The sequence below is a fragment of the Quercus robur genome, chromosome 7 (genome assembly GCF_932294415.1).
Source record: "Quercus robur chromosome 7, dhQueRobu3.1, whole genome shotgun sequence".
Taxonomy (NCBI): domain Eukaryota; kingdom Viridiplantae; phylum Streptophyta; class Magnoliopsida; order Fagales; family Fagaceae; genus Quercus; species Quercus robur.
This window is the reverse complement of record NC_065540.1, coordinates 32,665,185-32,690,884: the sequence shown is the minus strand read 5'-3', so window position 1 is coordinate 32,690,884 and position 25,700 is coordinate 32,665,185. Positions and strand designations below refer to the sequence as shown.

The following is a 25,700-nucleotide window of genomic DNA, read 5'->3' as shown; positions in this document are numbered from 1 at the left end:
TAACCACATTAGGGATTGAAAAATATTTCCAATTTATCTCGCTCTACAAGGGTTTTTTTCGTTCAAAAAGTGAACATGACAAAAACAAGTTACCCCTACTTCAATCCTACCCTGCCCTAATGCCATCCCTACCTGTTTCCATATTGGAAAGGTTTTTGGTAAAACAAACGGTGTATAAGGTATTGAACTATTTTGGTCCTAGGTGAAGAAAATCAATATATTAAGGGTGTGTTTGTAATTTCAGTGAGACAAAATATATATATATATATATATATATATATATATATAGATAGAGAGCTTCATCCTTTTAAATCGGTTAGTATATGTGTTCTTGTTGCTTCCTGGTTTTCCTACCTAGATTTTTGCATCAAGAACCATTTCATTTTTTCTTTCTCTTCTTCGAGTAATGGAAGATCAACAAGGGCAAGAGGCTAACAGTCCAAGCCAAGGCTCAGAGAGAAATGAACCAGTGAGATCAAGGTGGACTCCCAAGCCAGAGCAAATCCTAATACTAGAGTCTATCTTTAACAGTGGGATGGTTAATCCTCCCAAAGATGAAACAGTGAGAATAAGAAAACTTCTTGAGAAATTCGGTTCAGTTGGGGATGCAAATGTTTTCTACTGGTTCCAGAACCGACGCTCAAGATCTCGTCGCCGACAACGCCAGATGCAAGCTAATCTTGAACAAAGAAATCAGGCTCAAGCACAACCACAACTAGTAGTCACTAGTACCTGTGGTGCAACTCAGTTATTTGAGAGTAGCTCTGGTTTTAGTTTTGGGCCTTTATCATCACCTTCGTATCATCTGGGTTCCTCTTCTTCTTCATGTGGAGTTATGGGCAACGATGTTGCTGTGGACCAATGTCTTTTTTCAGTCTCTGGTCAAATGGGTTTCCCGGAAATCGAGCAAAGCTCGGCTGTAACGCCTGGTTTATGTGCTTCCGATACTTCACATTTGCAGTACCAATCTGGTAAATGCATGGCTGATGATTCGGTCTCGGTCTCTCACATAATTTTTTTTTTTTTTTCTTAAATTCAAAATTTACAATATCAGGAAGAGGATTTAAACCCTCATTTTAATAAAATAAAAAATGGCATACCATTAAGTTACAAGATTCTAAACATCTCTCACATAATTAACTTCTTATATAGTTTCAAAAAATAATATATATATATATATATATATATTCATTCTCTTTAATTTATTATTTAAGTAATTGTTTTGGTGTTTTCATCTTGCTTGGAAATCCCTTTTTCTCTGTTCCTCTTAAGTACTTTTTTCCCTTTTCCCAAGTTAAGTTACTCAGGGTAATTATCCTTGGTTTTTTTTTTTTTTTTTTTTTTTTTTTTTTTTTTTTTTTTTTTAAGGAACATTATCCTTGGTTTTCTAATATAACTATTTACTACCCTAAGTCTTCTTTCTAAAATAATCTTCTTTCTAATATAACTTTTTTCCCTTTGTCATCAATTTTAATTAGGAAGACTGCTGGTGAAAAAAGTAGCAACTTTTCACTGATATGACAGTTTTTGTGTATGATTCGAAGTATGAAAATTGCACTTTCCCGTAAAAACATGAGAGCTCTTTTCCATGCACTCCTTTTCCATCATTTTTCCCCAAAGAGGAAAAAAAAAAAAAAAACCCTTAGTTAGTATAGTACCTTATATAGTTTACAGTACTCCTTAATTTCCTTTTAGAGATCTTTGTTGATTTAAGAAGAAAATTCATGATCTCAGAACTAAGAATTGAGAATTTAATTCCAAAAGCTCAACCTTTCACCCTTTGATTCTCTTTTCTTTGTTCAGGATTCATCACAGTTTTTATTAATGGGGTTTTAACAGAAGTTCCAAGGGGGCCACTTGACATGAAAGCAATGTTTGGTCAAGATGTAGTGTTGATCCATTCCTCTGGAGTACCAGTACCTATCAATGAATTTGGCTTCTTAATCCAGGGCTTGCAGCATGGTGAAAGCTATTTCCTGGTAAACACTTCAACAAATTAATTTTCTGTAACACTTGGAACAAAATTCACAACACCCCCTCCTTCCTCACAATTCTCTCTCTCTCTCGTTCTTCTTCAGCTATTTTGTTCCGTTATAATCACTAAAAAACTTCCTCATGCTCAAATTAGTTAGTATTGGAATACAGTAATCTCTCTCTCTCTTAAGTATTGTAAAATCATGTCCTAGTTTAATCAGTAAAAGATTCCGAAAGATGATTTCTACTATTATAAATTTATAATTCAAAATTCCTTTATCATTTTTTACTAGTACTTGATGTTTCTAAGTACAGTCTGGTGGTTATTTTAAGGAGTACTTACTATTTTTTATGGGTTCTAATTTTTCTCTCTCGTAATTTCTTTCTTATTTATTTATGTTGGCACAGTTCATGCAATCCAAAAAAGCAGCTAATTTAAGATAAATACAATTTTGGTCACAGGTTTCAAGACCAACATAGGAAATAAAGCTGCACCAAACAGTGGAGCTTCGAACATCTTTCTTCTTTTTTTTTTCTTCTTCTTCTTCTCTAACATCTTTCGTTTTCTTTTCCTTCTTCTGCTGTGACTACTGTCTAGGCTTTATCCATGTGGTTCTGGGATACTTATAAATTAAAGCGTTATTTTGTGATTACTATACACAATTCTATATTCTATATCTATTGCATTCTATTTGTTCTTATGTCAGTTCTAGACTTCTTTTAATATCTCTTTTTAGGGTAAATTATGATTATGATTTTTAAACTGTGTTAGAATTTCATTTTCATCTTCGAATTGTAAATTTTTTCAATTTACTCAACTGAGAAATTGCTTTATAATTGAGTGATTCTAAGCTTTGATTCTTTACTATAATTCTAGATTGAAGAGGGCAAGGATGTGTATGATTTTGGCAATCAACTTTGGTAGCAAGTGAGGTCAAAGATAACGTTGAACTCTTGTAAAAACTTTACTAAACTAACACATTTGATATTTAAAAAATGACATAGAAGTCTGATGCATAGTTCAATGTCAAAAAAGTAATTTGGCCTCCTTATTTTCCCTTGTTTTATGTTAAAAGACAGTTATAAAATAAAAAGAAGAAAAAAAAAAAAAAAAACGATGCAGAGAGAGAAAGATAAATGATTTGTGTTTTTAGCTTGACATTTTACATACACAGTAAAAAGATCCTTAACTAAGACATTTTTATTATTTGGAATTTTGTATTACAAAGAACTAAATATATTATATGTAAAAGAGTACATTAGGCTTAGCCCAGGTAGTTTACAAAATCATGGTCTACTTAATTTTGGGAATCTCTCCTAATATTTTCTGATGTCCCTCTCCTTTTCAAAGTGGAGGCTTAACGAAAGCTTGAGTTTGGAGGAAAGTCTTCACTACAAGGAAGATCTTAAAAACCCATTGAATGAATCAAAAGCCATTAAGAAATTCCAATTTTTTAAAATAAAAATAAAAGATTTTTTAGAGTCATATTTTTTATGTATTAACTTATTCTTTGACAAAATGCACTTTACTTGTAATTAAGTAGATCTAAATTAGATTTAATATATCAAGAAGTATGTCGCTCAAATACATCAAGTGGTATCATTAAAGACATGAAGATTGATTTAAGAAACAAGTGAAGAAAAACTAATTCAATGAAGCTTGACACTAGTATTTATCGAGGTTTAATGAAGAAGCTCAACACAAGCTTGATATATCGAGACTAATGAATTCAGGATTCTTAAATTTGAATTTCAATCCATGATGACTTGAATGATTAGGATTTCTCTCTCTACAACCTTAGTCATATACAAGGCTTATTTTAAAAGTCATCAAGTACGAAAACAAAGACTCAGAACTCATATACTTTGTAAGAAGCTACTTCTTTGAAGTGAAAAACTTTGCAACCAATAACAATCAATTAAGTTGTTAGAGTTAGTCACATACTGAGATTCGTGCAAAGGAGTTAGTCACAAATTGGAGATTTGTGCAAAGCGAAGAAGTTTACTACACGGTCAAGTCCAATTGGGTATTGGAGCGAAGATTTAACTGTAGATTGATATTTTGGGATAGGCTAGGGTAGTGGTAAGATTTCTCATACTTGTATCCACTTGATTATTGATTAGTGGATTATTGGGTGTGGTGACTTGAAATTCACCTAGTGGGGTTTTTGCCTTGCGAGAGATTTTCCCTATTTATCAACAAATCATCGTGCTAATTTAATTTCCACTGCACTTAGTTTATTTGGTGATTTATTGGTGCCCCACGATTTGCATGTAATTTGACCTAATTAATCAACTTGAATAATTGACTTAATTAACCAAGGTCAATTTATTTTAACCCAACAAGATCATTGTTGAAGATAGAGAGACCTGCATGATGCATGTGAAAATAGTTACATGCTACTTGGGCAATGAAAAAAAAAGCAAGAAGAAGATTGAACAAGAGACTTGGAAAGAGCTCTAGCATGGTAGCATAAATAGGTATGTGTCCAACACTTTAGGGGTAAGGATGTATAGGAATTAGATAGTAGGTCAGACACATAATTAGAAAAAAAAAATGACGTGTTGTGAGGGCTTTAAGTGCTTGTGAGACACATGGAGGGTGTCTACAGAGGAGGAAGTGGTGCGTGCGACCATAAGGAAGTAGATGATTAGAATTGCAATTGTGCTTGAAGGTGTGTGTAACATTGAAACGAAAATTTTGAGAGGACTCAATTGTAAATCTAAGGAGTCTAGGTATAGATGAGATCCTCATGGATTTAGATCTTAGGTGTGGGCTATGATGTTGAATAGAAGCGACAATAAAGGTTGATAAGTAAAAAAGATTGTGGCTATGTTACCAACTTAAAACAAAAGGAAAATGGCACGTACAAAATGATGTAGAGAGAAAAGGCCAAAGGACTAATGTTGTTTGACCTGACATCCTACATCTACAATAAAAACCCCTTAACTACTAAAAGTCCTAAGTGGTTACATCTTTATTATTCATAAGTATGTATTACAATGTGCTAGGTTGTAAAGACTTAGGATCTTATGTATTTAGAACTCTAATGTGTATTGTTGGCAAATCATGATCAAAATAAGATGTTTAGTCGTGCTTAGACTTGCTCAAAGTTGGTTCATTTATGTAAAGTTGGATTTTAGTTGATGCAGAGTTATTAAAGCATTTCGGCCTGTTTCGATCGATCAAAGCTTAGGCTCGATCAATCGAAATTCGGGCAGAATGCATTTTCTGTAGAATTCCAACTCAGCCTTAGTTTATTTAAAACGTTTTAGGGTTTTGTATTTTTGCCCCAGGTATATAAGGCAAACCCTAGCCACCTTTTAGTGTTGCTTATATTGCTGTTTGTGTAAATCTCTTGTGAGATCTAAGAGAAGCTTTCCTTTACACAAGCTTAGGATTATCAAGAAGGAGATTTCTTCAAGAGCTTGATGATCATTCAGTTGCTGCCATAAGAACTTAAAGAAACACAAGCGGGTGTGCTTGTACTTGCTAGAGAATTCAAGAAAGAAGGAGTCTGTGGTTTCGGAACTTGCACGTGGTCATGTCAGTAAGTTTCTACTGGTGGGTAGCAATAGGATGTTAGTGGTCTAAGTCCTGTTGAACAATTTCGATTCTTTCATAGTGGATTCAAGTTTACCTTGAGAATAGTTAGGTTAAATCCTCCCCAGGTTTTTACCGGTTTGGTTTCCTAGGTGATCATATCATTGTATTATTTATCTATTTGCTGCTTTGCATGATATGATTGTTTGATTGTGATAACCTAGATTTGGAATTTGAACTAAGTAACAACTTGGCTAATTACCTAGGTTAATCCAATTGTGTTTTTACGGGGTCTAAAAACTATCACAATGAACTCAATGTATTTATATAAATACATAAGGTTTAGTACAATTACCTGTAACTTATGATATTCTACAAAACCATAGTTTAAATATTTATGGAAATATCATAATATATAATATTGTTAAACCAAGTTCTATTCCAAAGGAACAAGAAGGTTTATCATGTTAGTATTGGAACAGTATCAAAAAAGCAAAATGATGTTGTGACATTTAATAAGTACGATGTCTTTTCACTTAAGTCAACTAAACACGCTCTCCACATGAAGCCGTTTTATAACAGGAGCTTCTCATTAAAGGTTGTGACGCCGTTTTGATCCAACTATTGGGAGTGATTCAAGATTTAGTTAGACATTGTTCATTATAACAAATTTCATTCCAGTTGATTATTCTGTTAGTTAAGAAGAGGGAAGGTTCTCTAATCATGTATAAATATCTAATCTCAATTGTAATAGATCATTAAGTGAGAAATATTGTTTCAATTTAGTTTCTCTCAATCTCTCGCTCTTTTCCTCATTTTCTTTCTCTTTCTCTCACTTTTTTCACTCATTGGTTTAGTTTCAATTTAACTTCTTCGAATTTTGAAATTCATCAATTATAAAATATTCTAACAAGTAGCAATACTCAAATTACTTAATATGGGGTACCCAAATTATAAGATAATTTTTTGATTGTTCCATACTCAAAACTTTAGCAAAAGTATAATATTGTTTCTTTTTCTTTTGTGTCTTGATTATAGTATCCCCTAAAATTATGACTAAAGTTCGGGGTATTACAAATTTTACAATATAATTCTTACAAACTAATGTGTTAACTTTTAAAGAAATAAAGAATTTATGTATTATTTTGTTGATATGAAATCAATCACATTCTTTACCATGTTATATTTTAAACAATTTTTAGTAAAATTATTTATAGCTTAACATCTTCCCTTCTCGTTTATTAATGTACTAGGTTATAAGCCTAGCATATGCACGAAAATGTTTAACAATAGTGATGGAGAGGTGATCTTACCCAAGTGATGATATGGTTATCTGAATTTTGTATTGAATATTATAAATGGGCCACTTGACACCAAATAATGAAAATTAAATGGACATTTCATGAAAAATTGTACTACACTTAGAAACTAATTTAGTTTCAATTTGGATTATTAATTTAGAAACTAATTTAGTTTGATTATTATGTTTTGACTTGAATATAATATATATATGATTCGCATTTCCTGCTGTCAATTAATTCTTTTCTACTCTTTGTATCTTGGTCAAGTTTGCTCATTTTGCACCGGGAAAGACTAGGGCCTTCCATTGAAAACTTGAAAATTGTCGTGCCCTTTTATTAAAGCAGAATGAAGATTTATTAGGGTCTGTTTAGCGTAGTCAAGTTGTGCAACAAAAAGAGCACACTTAAGCATGCCTGAGATGTAAATATTATATGAGTTTACTTTTCATTAAGATCAGCAAACATGCAGGACTTTTTAGTTCAACTAATGATGCTTTGGTCCCCTAAACTGAAATTGAATCAATTACAATGCAACATTTTCTATTCTATTCTTCAGAGAAAATTGAAGCTTGCATCTTTACCATCTGACCAACTCCGCTAGAATGGGATTTTGCTTTTTTCTTTTTTCCCCGCAGCTTTTAACATCAAGTGCTGTGTTAGAAATGAGATACATAGGTATTATGGAGTACATGTGACTTGTTTTTGAGTTGTCCTTCTCTTAATTATACTCATTCCATCTCTCTTTGGAGCTAACAAGTCAAATGTATAGCATTAAAAAGCTCTTCAGATACTTTTGAAAATGATGGGACATAGTGAGTGTTAGTGTACTTAATTTGAGCTTTTGCCATTGATGGTTTCTACTTTCCATATCCGACAATAACATTTTTTAGAGGAAAAAAAAAAAAAAAAAAAAAAACTAGTTGGTTAACGTAACATGATTTTTTTCTATTTTTTTTTAAATATAAAATTTGATAATTACATAAGGTAGTTATTAATAGGTATTAATTATTATTGTTTTTGAATATGAATATATCATAGTTGAAAGTTCAAATAGTGTAAAACACCCTTGAACGTTTAGACCCCCAATTTACAAATTAACTAATTCAAGCTTTATGTCAAACAACTAGTGTGCGGAAAATAAACAAAAACTATAAAACAGAATTGGAAAACTATCTAAGCCAAATTAAAATCACAACCCATAGCAAATAATAAAAGGCAAAGATAAAAGGGAAGAAATATGCAAACACAAGGACAACATGTGATGTGTTATCGAAGAGAAAACCGAAACCCTCGGCGTAAAACCTCTCCGCTGCCCTCCAAGGCGTAAACAACCCACTAGAAAATGTAGTTGGGATACATGGACAGCAATAGACCCTCCAAGCCTAATCTACCTAGTGCACCTAAGCCCTCCAAGCTTCTTACTCCAACGAGAATGCGCCGAACTTTTTTCTTTTCTAACTTCCCGAATTCCGCTACTTGACCATAGCATCAATCAATGTGGATTGGTTCCTTCCTAACTGCTTCCCAGAACACCAAACAACCCTCTCACAATAATGAATATGGTGAGAACAAGGTTTTGGTAAAATGTCTCTCAAGGATTTGACAATGAAGAGAAAGAGAGTTGAGGAATTTGAAGAGACTCTTATGTAAAGATTGTAGATGAATCAATCTTATTTTACTCTAGGGTTTCTCTCTTAAAATTCTCTCTAGAAACTCTCTCTCTTTAGTGGGTATAAGGGGTATATATATACTAGGGTGAGAGAGGAATGTGAAACGTTAAGTTTTTCAAAACAGGGTTGGCTCACGGCTTGACCTCACAACTTGACTGAGTCGTGAGATCCAGTCGTGAGATAACCGAATGGCCAGTTGTCCTATTTTGTCCTGTAGTGCTCCAGCTAGCATGACGGTTCAACTTCTGGCATGCTTGGCACATGTGCTACATCTGGCGGCTTGCAGCCGCGAGTCACCCGCGAGATCTAGCCACAAGTGTCTGTTTTCTTGTACACTCTTAAGCATTCAACACTCTATCTCACTCACTACCCTTAATACAAACCCATCTAAATACAGGGTTACTAAATACTGAAATACAAGCAAATTTGGCACGGAATAAATCCAACAAAATGATTGATTAAATTCAACCTTACAATCTCCCCCTTTGGCTATTCCGTGACAAAATCCTAAAACAAACTCTAGACTTAACATGTGAGTTGGGAACAATTGAGCAAAACTCACTCACACCTAACTCTAGACATTGTGAAGCACTTGAATCATATGAACATGAAACTCCTGAAACGCAACAATACACCATGATCATTGTACGTAGAAAATATGAAATGCATATGAAACAGGCATAAAGTAATCAAGCAAAGATGAAGTTAAGAACCAAATCATGGCTTGATCAAACAAGTAATCACTACAAGGTAGTGATTACAGTGCTCATTCACACTTGGAATGAACACTTGAACATACAAGTTAACAAGAACAATGCAAGTTACTTGTATGCCCAACACTCAACCAATGCATAATACATCAAGTATATGCATCTAGGAACAATCCTACAAGGGCACAAGAGTGACAGTACTTAAAAGAAAATGCATGACATTTAGATAGAAGTACTGATTTAAACAAAGCATAAAAATGCTGCATAAAGCATGGTACAGACCATAAAGCCTACAGATATGCATAAAACATAACCCTAAAAGTTTACATAAGCAACATGAGTACAAATCACAATATATACTGAATAACATCAACAATATATATATAAAGTAAACCCAGATTCAAAACCAACCATGTGCTAAGAGATAGGAACAAACATACACTAAAACCACAATGTATCAAACCCATAAACAACAGATTATCAAAAACATAAACAGAGTTTCAAGTGTTTTTGACTGCTCCCCCTCAACATAGTGCTCCCTCTCAAGATCTGTTTCTCAAAAATTTCTCCCCCTTTTTGACTGGAATGGCCAAAGGGTCACTGCCCATGATGTGTGGTGAAGCTGTCAAGTTTTGCGAAGAGAATATCAAGTTGATCTTGCATGGCTGCCATCCTCTCAGACTGTACTGTCTGGACATCTTTGAGTCCATCAAGTCTTTCTAGGATGACATGAAATGCATCTGGAGGTGCAGCTGTTGAGGTAGAAGCCCTGTTCCTCTTTACTCTGCTTCTGGGTGTGGATGATTGTCCTGCAGCCTCTGCTTCAGTATCCATTGGATCACCTTCTTCTTGATCAGCCCCCTCTTCATCTACATCACCCGGAAGCCGTATTTGTATCCGTATGATGGTTTGCTTGTTGATTGCTAAGGGTGTTGGCATTAGGTTGAGGTCTTGAGGAATTGAAATTCCTTTTGCTCTGAAAATCCGCATGAGAAGGCTAGGAAAAACCAGCTTAGCTTAGGAAGTTGTTCTGGTCTCATCCATTATTGTATCAAATATGTGAGAGCTGATATCAATGAATGTTTTCTCCTTGAGTTCCATAAGAAATATGGCTCTGGCATTGTTGATTGTAGTGAGCTTCTTCACAGGATACAAGTTGTTCATCATGATGATGGTGAGACACCTCATGTCAACTGGAAAAGCTGTGGTATTGAGACATTTCCCTTCTCTCTGTCCACCAATGCGGTTTTGGACAATTTCTAAAGACAACATCCTGTCTTTGTAGTTGGTAAACTCATGCCCCTCTAAACCCTCAAGACCAAGGACCTCATCAATATCATGGGCATCTAGAGTGAATTCATGCCCTCGTACCCAACAATCTAACTCATCTTCCCTAATATTCACATTAGAGTGAAATTCTCTTATCAGAGGCTCACACACACCTGGTAATCCATTTAACAACTTTTCCCAACCTCTGCCCTCAAAACAGGTGGGAATAAATGTGTCCTTTAAGTCCACTAGATCCACAAATCTCTCTTGAATTATGGTTCCCTTCATGAAAGAATCTTTGTATCTCTCAAAGTGTTGAACAGACCTAAACAAATTATAATCCATTTTCAATCGTTTGTCAGCCTTCTTTGCAGGAGTTTTCTTCTTCGGAGTTGAGGGAGCCATCTGTAATCAAGCAGAAGAGGCCACAACAAACAGATAGCACAATAGATAGAATTATAAACATCAGGGATTATGTCATAGGAAATAAAAATGAGCAATCTGGAGAAACAAATACCATATAGTATGGACACAATCAGAGAGTAATGAGGACAATATTATGCAATGACAATATTATGCAAACACACCAGCCCCACAAATAGTGTATACACCACATGAAAAGACATGATACGGTGCTAAATGCAACTAATCATGAGCGACTTTAATCACATAGCAGACAGAGACAACAAACCAGATTCACCACAAATGAAAGATCAGAGATCACAAAAGACCCATACGAATTAGGTTCAAGCAGAATGGGTAAAAGAAACCAACATGTGATAGAACATCAAATACAGATCAGGCAGTCAGATAATCTTAAGATGACAAATACTAAAACATATATGAAACCAACAACTGAACAAAAATTTGCATGGGAACAATTTCTTACATAATCCAAACAAGAACAGTCCCAAAAACACCGAAACAAACCCATAACAAAAATCAAACACACCAACACAAATATTCATGAAAATGAAGATCAAAATAAGAGATATGAGGTGAGAGAATAAGAGCCCATACCTTGTTTTTTGAAGATTTGAAAGTGAACAAGTGCAACAATGGAGTTTATAAATGGAGACACGGAGTGTTTGGGTAAGAACAGTTGAGAGAGTAAGTGAACAGTCACAAAAACTTCGAGGAAAAATTGAAAAAGATTTAAAAACTGCCCTTGTTTTTGCCAAACACGCGTTTTTCACGACTGAAGTGAGTCGCCAACAAGACGCCAGGTCAAGCCGCCAAAACATTCAAAGACAAAATTTTGAAAAATTTTCTAAGTATTTTTTGCAACTGGAAGGTCTACCTGCGAGGGACTCGCAAGCTGAGCCGCGAAAATCTCTGTGTAACCCTCACGACTGGACCTTCCACTCGCGAACAAGTCGCCAAAATTGACACGCGAGCTCGCGACTATGGCATGCGACTTGACTTACCCGTGACTGAGTCGCCAAAATAGGGCAAAAATGATTTTTGAAATTTTCAGTTTTTTTAAGAACAAAATACTTTCCAAAAACACCTAAAACACTCAAAAATATTTTTGTGCTTGAATCAACAAAGATTGAGCATGTGAAAACACATTTCATCAAGTACAATCATATAAATGAATATGGCATTTATTGAACATAAACTTGTGTGTTGTGTGTGGATATCAACAGTGAGATCGTCCATAGTCTAATGTGAAGCTTCAATGATCAATTCAACCAAGGCATACACAATTAGTACTAGATCATGTGACCCATCTCAATTATAGAAGTATGCATATATGACCTCCCACAAAACTTGATAACATAACTTGGAGCTTTACATTTGACTCCACATTCAATCATAACATTTGATCTTTTTGAGACAATGACCTCTCATTGTGAGAGGATATTTGATATTTCACTTTGATGAAATAGCCTTTGGCTTTTTGAATAAACATTCACTTTAATTTTTGGTCGCTTTCCCTTTTTCCTAGTCGAATACTAGTATGTGCGACAGGCTTTTGCAGCTCAATATCTCTTTTCATTTGGAGATTTACATTTGGTGAGCTTTTTTTAGCAAAAACAAAAATAAAGAGTGGGAAGATATATAGACATAAGTCTATGCATGACTCAAAATCAACATAACCATTCACTAATCATTCATGACAAGTTTGAAGATCTATTTACAACAATCACATAGATTTCAAGATTTCTCTCACAGTGATAAGAGTGCAAAGAAACAAGCTATGCTCGAAAATGCACAAAGCCATTAGTACAAAGGTACAAGGCAAAACAAGTTTTGAGACAAAACTCAACAATATCAATCAAACTTTTTGATTTTCTATTTTTTATGTGATTTTTGGATTTTTGACACATAAGAAGAAAAAGATTGATCAAAAACAAAAATGACCAAAAATATGCACAAATAGACAAACAAACAACCATCAACATAAACAATATGCAAACAATCAAACACCGTCACAAAGCATAGGAAGTATTAATGCATGGACATGTTGTAATACTTATGCATGAGTACCCTTTTTCACCCACATGTCACTTGCGTTTGGGGTGATTTCCTTATAGGATTGGGTACGAGAGTTAGGGCTTTCAAACCTTCGTGTGAAGCTTTCCAAGCAGTTGGTGAGTGCACCAATCATCTTCATCACGTTCATCATTCCGGGATCACCATTTTGATCTTTTGATGGTTCACCAGCCTGATTTCTCCTATCATTTCTAGGTCCTCGTGACCTTTGAGGAGTTGCACTATTCATTGCTCTCAGCTTTTGACAATTTGGTCGAGTATGCCCTTGAAGTCCGCAATGATGACACACATAATTTGATCTAGGACCTATTTGTGGTCATGGACAAGACTTGGCTCGGGATTCAGACCTGCCCACAGATTGATTACGTGAATTCAATAACCGTTCGTTTCCCATATTCCTCTTCTCCTCTATCTTGGGCTTCTCAGCAGTAGGGCCAACATCAGCTGATTCTTTGGCCTTTATAAACTTCACTTCTTTAGTGACATTTTCAGATGAACTACTTCCTCCGGTATATCCCAATCCGGATTTGTCTGAAAAGCTCTTTTGAGATGAAATAACATCATCTAGTTTCTTGGTGGTGACCCTCTCTATTTTAGCATTTGCTTGCACAACCTCTTGCTCAAGAAATCTCACTTTTGTGTAAGCTTCTGACAGCTCACCGTTCAACGTTTCTATCTCACATTTGGCCTCCCTATATCGAATTAGGAGACTTTTATAGTCCTCCTCTGCCTTTTTCATTTTTCTCACAGCTGCCTTGGCCACCCTTGTGTACTCACCCGACTTCTCCAGGAGTGAGTTATAATTCTCTTGAAGATTGGCTGTGCTTTCATCTTCTTCAGCATCTGATTCTTCAACAACTCCCAATGATTCTTCATCACTATGTTCTCCAAGGTCTCGTACAAGCAGATTCAACTCGTCTGAAGACTCAACATGGGCAATAGTCATAAAAGTTGAATAGTTCCTCTCTCCATCACAGCTTTCTTCAGAATCTGAGTCGGATGAATCTGAGTCACTCAATGTCGTGGCATACACTTTGCCTTTCGATTTCAAATAATTCGGACATTCTTTCTTAAAGTGTCCATGCCCGTTGCATTCGAAACAAGTGACACCTTGTGTAGATTGAGACTCTTTTCCATCTTTCTTTTTGAATTCCCTTTTCTCTCTTCCTAAACTTTGGAATTTTCCTTTGTCACCAAATTTGCCATTATTCTTGAATTTTAAGAATTTTCGAAAATTTTTTACAAGGTATGCAACATCTTTGTCAACCACATCTTCTCCCGATGAGTTATGGTCTTCCACCTTCTCATTGATGGTCTTAAGAGCAAGAAATTTACTCTTCCGTTGATTGGGCAGCGACATTTCATAAGTCTCAAGAGAACCAACCAGCTCCTGAACTTTTATATCATCAAGGTCCTTGCTCTCTTCAATTACTGTCACTTTGGCACGAAAACTTTCCGGCAATGATCGAAGGATCTTCCTTACAATTTTAGAATCCTCCGTTTTCCCTCCCAGATTGAACTTGCTTACAATCACCTCATTCAGCTTGCTATAAAAAGAGTTAAAGGAATCATCCTCACTCATTTTTAACACCTTGAACCGAGTGGTTAGCTTCTGCAGCTTGATGTCTTTTACTTTCTTCGTGCCTTCGTAAGTGGTCTCCAATATCTCCCATGTTTCTTTGGAAACGATAATGTGAGAGATCCTGTGAAATTCATCTGGAGACACACCACAGAAAATAGTATTGAGTGCTTTACTGTTAGCATTAGATGGGGCGAGTACTGCCTTATCCCATGTGGATTTGGCTGCCTCAGGTTTGGTCCAACCTATCTCAACAGCATCCCAAACAGATTTATCAATGGAACACAGAAATGCTCTCATGCGAACCTTCCAAAAAGCATAATTACTACCATCAAAATATGGAGGTACATTTAGGGATTGAGACCGATCCATCTCAATAGGGAGTCAAGGATCACACAATGGTAATGAAACCACTAGAAGTGTACCCGCTCTGATACCAATTGAAAGTTCAAATAGTGTAAAACACCCTTGAACGTTTAGACCCCCAATTTATAAATTAACCAATTCAATCTTTATGTCAAACAACTAGTGTGCGGAAAATGAACAAAAGTTATAAAACAGAATTGGAAAACTATCTAAGCTAAATTAAAATCACAACTCACAGCAGATAATAAAAGAAAAAGATAAAAGGGAAGGAGGATGCAAACACAAGGACAACACGCGATGTGTTATCGAAGAGGAAACCGAAGCCCTCGGCGTAAAACCTCTCTGCCGCCCTCCAAGCGGTAAACAATCTACTAGAAAATGTAGTTGGGATACATGGACATCAATAGACCCTCCAAGCCTAATCTACCTAGTACACCTAAGCCCTCCAAGCTTCTTACTCCAACAAGGTTGCACCGAACCTTTTTCTTTTCTAACTTCCCGGATTCTGCTACTTGACCATAGCATCAACCAATGTGGATTGGTTCCTTCCTAACTGCTTCCCAGAATACCAAACAGCCCTCTCACAGTAATGAATATGGTGAGAACAAGGTTTTGGTAAAATGCCTCTTAAGGATTTGACAATGGAGAGGAAGAGAGTTGAGGAATTTGAAGAGACTCTTATATAAAGATTGTAGATGAATCAATCTTGTTTTACTCTAGGATTTCTCTCTCAAAATTCTCTCTGGAAGCTCTCTCTCTTTTGTGGGTATAAGGGGTATATATATATACTAGGGTGAGAGAGGAATGTGAAACGTCAGGTTTTTCAAAACAGGGCTGGCTCGCGGCTTGGCCTCGCGACTTGACTGAGTCGCGAGATCCAGTCGCGAGATAACTGAATGGCTAGTTGTCCTATTTTGTCCTGTAGTGCTCCAGCTAGCATGACGGTTCAACTTTTGGCATGCTTGACACATGTGCTGCATCTGGCGGCTTGCAGCCGCGAGTCACTCGCGAGATCCAACCGCGAGTCTCTGTTTTCTTGCACACTCTTGAGCATTCAACACTCTATCTCACTCACTACCCTTACAACGAACCCACCTAAATACATGGTTACTAAATGCTGAAATACAAGCAAATTTGGCACGGAATAAAGTCAACAAAATGGTTGATAAATTCAACCTTACAATAGTGTTATCAATTTATTATAATTATGTTTGTATATGAAACTATATATTCTTCTCATTTTCAAAAAAAAAAAAAACTATATATTCTTCTCTATATTTTCTATTATTTGAAGATATTATAATTAATATGGTATGTAACACTACATGACATCAGAAGCCCATGTGCCAAAATATTAAGATATCAACTAAAATTCAAATATCTTCAGCTTTATATATATATATATATATATATATATATATATAGTACACACACAAGAGAAAGTTTAATAAAATTTGATTTTTTTTTTTTGGTTTAAATAGTAATTTTAAAATTATAGTAGTTATTAATACATAATTATTATGGTTGTGTTTTTATATGCACCTCTATATACTCTTATGAAAGAATAATGCTAGAGATACAAACATTTTTACAATTTTTTTTTATAAATTGTTGATGTGGTGAGTAGTTATTTGTAAATGAAAAAGTGATGTCAATGGTGGGTTTAGATGAAAACCAATAAGAAGCTGGCCACATCAATAGTTTATAAAAATGTTGTGAAATAGTTTGTAACTGTAACATTATTCATTTATGAAATTAAGGATTTATTATATAAAATTGTTTGTATATGGAATTATATATATTCTACTATTTAAAGAAAATATGATATTCCAAGATTCCAATGGGGGATTTAAAAATAGAATAGAATTTAAATCCAATTGTGTGTGTGAGTGTGTTTATTAAATAACATGTAAAATTGTCATACTTTAAAAGCTTACATGGCGCAATGTTATGAGATTAATTAAAAGTCAAATGGTTTCAGTTTTATATGTATTGGTTGCAAAACCACACAGTATAATCATTTTTATAATAAAGCATAATGTAAATGAATAAAGTTTAGCAATAAATTTAATTGTAGTCTAAGACTACAACTCCACTTAATATCTTTTTATTGGATGTGGATTTTTACAAATCTACCATTGAGATAGGTCTTGGTCATTTGAAGATTAGATCATAATTTCTTCACTTTGCAAATTGGCCTTTTAAGAAATTCCCTTGTCGGCTATGATGATTTCTACTAATATTTTTCTATGTAAGGTTGAATTTTATCAACCATCTTGTTGGATTTATTCCGTTCTAAATTTGCTTGTATTTTAGCAATTAGTAACCCTGTATTTAGGTGGGAATCATGTAAAGGTAGTGTGTGAGAGAGTGTGAAGAAATGCTCAAGATTGTGCAAAGAATCAAGGACTCGCGACTGGATCTCGTGGGTAGCTTGCGGCTTGCAAGTCGCCAAAAGTTGCACCCGTGCCAAGCATGCAGAGAAGCTAAACCATCATGCCAGCTGTAGCACTATAGGACAAAAAGTCCAATCTGGCCATTCAATTACCTCGCGGCTGAAACTCGCAGTTCAGTCAACTCACGAGGCCAAGTCGCCAGCCAGCTCTATTTTGGAAAAAACTGACTCTTCACATTCCAAACACATACAAGTATAAATACCCCTTATATCCACGAATTGTAGAGAGCTTCTAGAGAGAATACTGAGAGAGAAACCCTAGAGAAAAACAAGATTGACTCATCCCCAATCTTCACATAGAGACTATTCAAATTCCTCTACTCTTACCCTCTCCATTGTTACATCCTTGATGGGTATATTACCAAAACCTTTTCTCACCATACCCACATCTGTGAGAATGCCATTTGGTGCTTGGGAAGCAGTTAGGAAGGGACCAATTTCATATTGGTTCATGCTACGGGCTATAGCGGAATTCAGTAAGCTAAAGAAGAAATAGGTTCGGCGTGACCTTGTTGGAGTAAGAGCTTGGAGGGCTTAGGTACACTGGGTAGATTAGGCTTGGAGGGTCTTCTGCTGTTCATGTATCCCAACTACATTCTTTAAGTGGATTATTTACCGCTTGGAGGGCGGCGGAGAGGTTTTACATCGAGGGCTTCGGTTTCCTCTTCAATAACACATTGTTGTGTTGTCCTTGTGTTTGCATTTCTCTTCCCTTAATATTTGCCATTTAATTTCTACTATGGATGTGATTTTATTTGGTTAAGATTGTTTATCAATTCTGTTATATGCTTATTTTCATATTCCGCACATTAATTGTTTGATAATAAGCTTGAATTGATAATTTGGAAATTAGGGGTTTAAACGTTCATAGTGTTTTATAGACATTTTGAACATTCATTCTACTTCCTAAATTTCTTGTTTGCTGACTTATGATGATCTCTCTACTCCAAGAAAGTCTATGTTGTCTGTCCTACATCAATCGAGCTCATAAATATTTTAAGTTGTCATCTCGTTTCAGCTTTGTTTCTGCTCACGTATTAGTATTATGAAATTCCCTTTCTTTCTGGCATGCCTTGACATGGTTGCCACCTTGTTTAAAATTAGGTGACATAGTAGTTTTCAGATCGCAAAATGCATTGATATACATGGTTACCATACCCAAGAATCATGATAGCACTGCCAATGGAAATGGCTAGTATCATCATCCCTATCGCCGCCATCCTTACGCCAATGAAACATGTATAGGCCTATAGCTATATAACGTATGTGTTTACAGGAACTAGTTAAGATATTTCCATTATATTTTATTTGCCTTTAAATTTCAAGTTAATGTATATTTAGTAGGTTCTAGTTAATTCAACTGAAAAAGTTTCTGATGGTTGAATAAAAGACCTGAGGTTAAATTCCCGTCTACACTAAAAACCGATTGATGTCTTGGTCTGATGATAAATAATATCATCAGGAGCAGATGTTATATGTTAAAATTCAAGTTAATGTATATTTAGTAAGTTCCAGTTAATTCAACTAGAAAAGTTTCTGATGGTTGAATAAGAGACCTGAGATTAAATTCCCGCCTACACTAAAAATCGATTGGTGTCTTGGTCTGATGATAAAGAGTATCATCAAAAGCAGACGTTATATGTTAAAATTCTTTATTAAAAAAAAAATTATATATATATACCTATGTTACCCTAAAAAAAAAATTGTCAATTGTTGAGAAAGTTATCTCTCTTTCATATTTTGTCATTTATTTCATATTTTTTTCTTGTTTTGAACTATTTTGACGATATGACAAATTTTTTTTTAGTGTTATCAATATTTTAAACACAAAAGGATTTGAAATCTATGTTATCAATTAAACCAACGGGAATCTAACTTAGAATCTCATGCTTTGATACCATGTTAAATTACTGATTCTCTCAAAAGTTTAAACTAATAGGATATAATAAATTTAATGATTTAACCACATATTTTTAACCAAAAAAAATTTCAACCGTTGAGAAAAGCATGTCTCTCTCTTTTTGTCTTTTATTTCTTTTTCTTTCTTGTTTTAAATTCTTTTGACAATATGGCAACATCTTTTGTAGGGTTTTTATTGTCTGAAAAACTTTGCATTTATCTTGGTTTTTATATTAAATGCATGTACGAGAATTAATTTATTGTATGCAAGGTCACTACATTGTTTCGTCTCTGGAACTCTCTTATGACTGTATAAATAATAGTCCTTGAGTCCTATGTGTGTGTTTGTAAGATTAGAAAAATTCCCCACAATTTTCTAAATAAATCCTCCCTTCAAATTAAAGGAGAAAAAATTTGCAAAATCTAACAAAGATTGCAAACCACTAGAACCTATGATACAGAACCTCAAAAAAGTTCTTAGAAAACTAGATTTGAACTCCAAAATATACCCCTTGTCCTTGAAGGTAAAGTCAAGCATGATAAAGATATTATTATTATTATTATGTGTGTGTGTGAGAGGTGTTGCTATATGTCACATTCTTAGAAAACTCTTTCACTACCAATTACCACCATCTGTGACTCTTTAGCCATACACCTAAGCAAATCTTTAGATGAATGATTCATTAAACCTTCCACCAAAGTTTAGCCTTCCATCTAAAAAAAGATTTTAATGATTTATTTCATTTTTATTTTTGTATTCAACAATAAATAATTCTATTTCCTTGCAATTTAAATTTTAATAAAATTTAAGAAACTACTTAGCATGATATGTGTCTTTTGTATGAAGTAAATCCCAAAATAATGTGTAAATGACAAGCCAACTATGTAAATGCTAAGAAAGCAAGCTAATAGCCGATGTGTAAATGCGCTAAGAGAGCAAACGATATTGGTTGATACTCTAACATCAAGAAAGCAAAATAATATATTATGTTGTTAAATTAATATAACATGGGTCTAATAAACTAATCATCTTTTATTAAAAAAAAATATCTTATAAATTTTGGTTTCCTTTGTGCAGAGAAATTAATCTTCCATAATTTGTTTTGCTATATTTTGACTTCCCATTCTGAGTGGTAAGCTAAATTCCAATATATTATGTTGTTAAATTTCAAAATATTATGTCGTTTTCAAGTAGTTTACATAGACATATTACCACCCAACTTTGCTAATATTTTGATTGTGAAAAGTTATAAATGAAAATTAGAGGAAAAGGTGTTTCTTCAACCACAAGATCATAATCATAGTATTCAAAATATATTTCATTTAGCTTTACAGACATCATATAAATTGTTCAAAAAAGACATGTTAGTAGGTTCCAAATTGGTTGTTCAAAACAAGGACAAAATCCTCTAATGCTTTGAGTAGCGTATTTGAGGGAAATAAAAAATTAGAAAATGGAGACTGTATGGCTAGCACACCAAAGGAGGTGTATGATCATTGTTAGGGTCATATTTTCTATATGATTGGCTAATCTTTTGACAAAATGCACTTTACTTGTATTTGAATAGATCTAAGTTAGGTTTAATGTATCAAGAAATATGTTGTTCTAACATATCAAGTGGTATCATTAAAGGCATGAAGTTTGATCCAAGAAACAAGTGAAGAAAAACTGTTACATTAAAGCTCAACACTAGTTGCTATCGAAGATTAATGAAAAAGCTTGACACAAGCTCGATCTATTGAGAATTATGATTTCAAAATTCTCAATTTTGAAATTCGGTCCTGTACACACTGCATTTTGTACCTCTTATGACTCGGGCCCTCGTTCCCTAATGATGCTTAAACTTTGAGGCCCAAGGCCAGTTTAGAGCCCAATCAGATATTAAATTGAGTTGAGGAGTCTTAAAATGGAAAATATAACATTTTAAATGAGCAAAAATCTATTTTTGGAAAATTAAATAAACAAAGTGACCCTCGGCTTGTGTACGTGAGTTGTGGCCTGCATATGTAGCTAGGGTTTCGAAGCATAAGAAAGGCAAATTTTTTGCAATAATGGCCGAGATTTAAAAAGAATCCCATATCATCTGGGAGCCATTTCAAACCCCATTTGTTCAACTATAAAAGGCCTTACATGGTACATTTTCAAAAAAACACAAAAAATCTCACAGGAAAAACTTAAGATTCACTAGAAAATAGTGAATCAATAGGGAGTTTTTTCACAAAACATGCTCAAGTCATTTTTTATTTGATTGAGACATTTTCTGGCCCCAATCCATTGAGTTTAAGATTACTAATCACTATTTTATTAAATTGTGATAGATTTGACTAAGGAGAACGATAAAAAATAAGCCTAGGAGCTTTTGCTTTAAGGTATTCTTTCTAGATTTTTCTTTTCATTTTCTGTCTTTATTTTCTTGTTTTAATCTCGTTTTTGGTTTGGTTTATGTTCATACTTGTTTGCTTAGTTTAGCCCTTTTTTTTTTTTTTTTTTTTTTTTTTACATAGGTTTTTAGTTTGTTGTTTTAAAGTTCTGCTCTGGTTCTGTGTTTTTAGGTTTTCTAGGCAAGGATCTGTGTACACATGATCTAGCCTACGCACGCAGGCTGAATTCATGCGTACGCAGACTTATTCTAGCGTGCGTGATGCCGTTACCCAGAAACCCTAAATATTTGTTTGCTTTGTTTTTTCTTTCACATGTTTATTCTGTGTAGCCTCTTTTTCTCATGTTTTAAGCCTCGTAATTTTTTGTCTGCCTTTAATATGTTTGTTTGTTATCACATGTTTAGATTAGGGTTTTCTTAGTTTTAGAGACATTTATTCACATGCTCATGCATTGATGCCATATGTATTGGTAAGTAAAGGGTAAGTCATACATTAGCAATGTCCATGCATTTGTGTTAGGGTTTTACTTTGATGATATGATGGAACATGCTTAGATGCATGATTAGGGTTTGTAATACGTTAATGCCTTGCTGCCATGTTTAGGTTGCTGCCTTGTTTTAGATGTATGATAGGGTTTTCATATATTAGATGAATGCTAAGGTTTCTTTTGTGTTTGTCTCTCTTTTGTTTAAGGGTAGATAAGTATGTGTTTTGGGATGAATGATGCCATGATTGTATGCTTAGATGTATGCTAGTGTGTGTGAAAGTATAGATACAAGTGTTAAGCATGTTTTTAATAAGGTTAGGACGTAAGACACAATGACGGGAGGCCAACCTTAGGGTTGGGTGATCTTGGGTGCCTAATACCTTTCCAAGAGCGTACCTAAACTCCAAACCCATACTCTAGTAGTAAGACCAAAGATCCTTCCTTGAAAGGACGCTATATTCATGATTCCTAGACCATATAACTAGGTGATGACTCCGACACTTCTTTTTCCCTTGTGCCCACAAGCCCATGATGACTTGAATGATTAGAGTTTTTCTCTTTACAACCCTAGTTACATATAAGGCTTATTTTAAAAGTCATCAAGTACAAAAACAGAGACCTAGAACTCATATACTCTGTGTGAAGCTACTATGTTTGTACGCCTTAAGGTTTTGTAACCAAGTGCTTCCTAATCTTCATTGTTTATGAAGTGAAGAGCTTTGTAGCCAACAACAATTAATCAAGTTGCTAGAGTCAGTCATGTACTAGGATCTGTACAAAGGAGTTAGTCACAAATTGGAGATTTGTGCAAAACAAAAAAGTCTGCTACAATATCAAGTTCAATTAGGTTTAGGTATTAAAGTGAAGGTTCAACTGTAGGTTGGTGTTTTTGGGATAGACTAGGGTAGTGGTAAGATTCCTTAAAAGGCTTACCACTAGCTTTGAAGAAATCAGGATGGATGATGATGAGACGTTCCATGAATTCTATGCCAAGCTCAAGGACATAGTGAATTTGGCTTTAGCTTAGGTGAAAGGATTCTAGAACCTAAGATTGTAAGGAAAATCCTTAGATCACTTCTAGAGTAGTTCTATGCTAAGATCACTGCCATAGAAGAATCAAAGAACATTGACACCACTTCTTTGACAAGGCTGATAGGAAATCTGCAAACCTATGAATTAGGATTAGTGAAGATTGGCAAGGGAGGTAAGAATGAAGAATGATGAAGGTGATGAGTCGTCTGAAGATGAGAACTCAAAGTTTAAATCATTCATCACCAAACAATTCAAAAAGTTCATCAAGAATGCGAATGTCAAGGCAAGTGACAAGGATCACAAACAGTATGGATTTTCTCAATCTAAGTCTCAAGATAGATTCAAGAGAGAATCCAAAGAAGTTGGACAAAGCAAAAACACTCTAATTGGTCTAAAATGTTATGGGTGTCAAGGGTATGAACATATGAAGCAAGAATATCCTACTTATCTCAAATCAACTGGCAAAAGCAAAACCCTAACTGCCACCTTGAGTGATACCGGACTAGAAGTAGATTCAGAGGATAGTAATCAAGAAGGAACATTCATAGCCTTCATAGAAACAACTGAATTCCCTAAGGAATCTGAAGAACTGGTTGATGAAAGAGGAACTGATGGAGTCAAAATTTGAGAAGATGGATGAAAAAGATGATATCCATATTGTCTGCACAAAGCTTTACAAAAATTCTAAGAAATATGAAAAGTTTTATAGGCTAGCTACGAGGAAACTGAGTGAAGTGGAGTTAGAACGAGAAGAACTCTCCACCAAAGTTGATGAAGCAAACCAAACCATTAGAGCACTACAGTTTGAAAACAACTTCCTAGCTGAGAAGACCAAGAAATTGGATGCAGAACCGTTTCAAGTAAGACCTTAACTAGAAAGAGCTTCAAGTGCCAAGCTATATGAAATGCTCAATTTCTAAAAGGCTGCATTTGACAAAACTGGTTTCGGGTATGATCACTCTCTCTCCTCTTATAGTACTTCCTCTAGTACTTTAAATAATGTTATCTTTGTTCCTCCTGCTTTAAATGCTAAATCTAAGATAAATGAGCCTAAGATAGAAATCGTTAGTAAGGATAAACTTGATAATGGCAAATCCATTCTAGAGCACCTCCTAAAATTGTTAAGAAAGAGACTAAGCAGAATCACTCCGCTAATAAGAAGTCTTAATTGGAAAAACCACATTTTTGTCATCACTGTGGAGCATCGGGACACACTCGTCCAAATTGTTATAAGTGGCTTGTTAGTCAACGAAGTAATAGTGTGTCTTCCTCTGGAAGCCAAAATCAACTCCAAAATTCCTTGGCTCCTCTTGGAGAATGATAGGCCAAGAATGTATTGACCCCTTAGGTAACTTAATCAATTAATTAGCCAAGTTAATTAATTAGATTCAATTTCATGCAATAAGAGTGGTAGCACAAACAAATCACCAAATAACTAAATGCAGCGAAAAATATATTTGACACAGGTGATTTGTTTATGAATGGGGAAAACCACCGAGGCAAAACCCCACCGGATGAATTTAAGGTGACCACTCTCGAGAATCCACTATTATCAAAATAAGTGGTTACAAGTAAAGGAATCCTAGTACCTTATACCAAACTACAGTTCAACCTTTACCCAATACACAATTAGACTTGTAATGTAGTGACAATCTCTCCTTTCAATGCACGACTCCAAGTACATGACTAAACAATCGATGCACAGATCCCAGTACGTGACTAACACACCAACTTGAGAAAGATGTTGGTTGCAAAGTTCTTCAGTTCATCCAGACGATGAAGATCAAGAAGCCCCTTAGTTACAAAACCCTCGGCACAAAGACGCAGTAGATTCTTCAAAAGAAAGATTAACTAGGGCAAATTGTCTCCGGTCACAATTTGAGTGAATAATCACTTTGCATCAAGTTGCATCACCTTTGACGACCCTTAAAATAATCATTATATATGTTTAGGGTTGTGAGAAAAGAAACCCTACACAAATAGCTTGGATATGTGTGAAAAATAGATTTGGAAATCTGAGTTTCGTAATTCTTGATATATATAGCTTCTGTCTAGAGCTATCGAGAATCACATATTAAATCTCGATAGATACATTCGTCGAGCTATTTGTCGAGTTTTAATGAATAGCACTTCTTCACTTGATTCTTGGACAAATTTGCATGGCTTCAATACTTAGACTTAAACTCTTGTTCCTTGAAGTATTAAACACATCCTAGATCTACCTAATTACAAGTAAATTGTGTTTTGTCAAAGGATTAGCCAATTCTATATGACATATGTTCTTAACAAGTTCTACATATGTCCTAACAATCTCCCCATTTGGCAATCCGTGACAAAATCACAACAAACAAATGAAGTATGAAAGAAGTCATAAATCACTCAACTCATAATCACTTGTTGAATACAATAAAATCTAATCCTAATACAAACTCTTGAAAAACTTTGCAAGAAGAGAGTTCATGACATGATAGATTTTGACAACCTGTTTTTTTGAAACACTTTAAACAAAACTCATCAAGGCAGATAGTGTGAA

At 34.7% G+C, this 25,700-nt stretch overlaps 1 protein-coding gene across 2 annotated transcripts; it reads left to right on the top strand.

Moving 5' to 3' along the window:
- Positions 1–324: 324 nt before the first annotated feature.
- Positions 325–2,609, top strand: LOC126690896 (WUSCHEL-related homeobox 11-like). Of its 2 annotated transcripts, XM_050386012.1 has the most exons (3): positions 325–971; positions 1,804–1,979; positions 2,437–2,609. In XM_050386012.1, the coding sequence occupies exons 1-3, from the start codon at positions 407–409 to the stop codon at positions 2,452–2,454; spliced, it is 759 nt and encodes a 252-aa protein (XP_050241969.1). In that variant the 5' UTR covers positions 325–406; the 3' UTR covers positions 2,455–2,609. The 2 variants fall into 2 exon arrangements, with proteins under 2 accessions (XP_050241969.1, XP_050241968.1); XM_050386011.1 differs by lacking the exon at positions 2,437–2,609 and having other exon boundaries at positions 1,804–2,127.
- Positions 2,610–25,700: the final 23,091 nt, after the last annotated feature.

Coding starts and splice junctions, on each gene's coding strand:
- LOC126690896 (XM_050386011.1), top strand. CDS start 407: ATGGAAGATCAACAAGGGCAAGAGGCTAACAGTCCAAGCCAAGGCTCA. Junction 972..1,803: donor ACATTTGCAGTACCAATCTG/GTAAATGCATGG, acceptor TTCTTTGTTCAG/GATTCATCACAGTTTTTATT.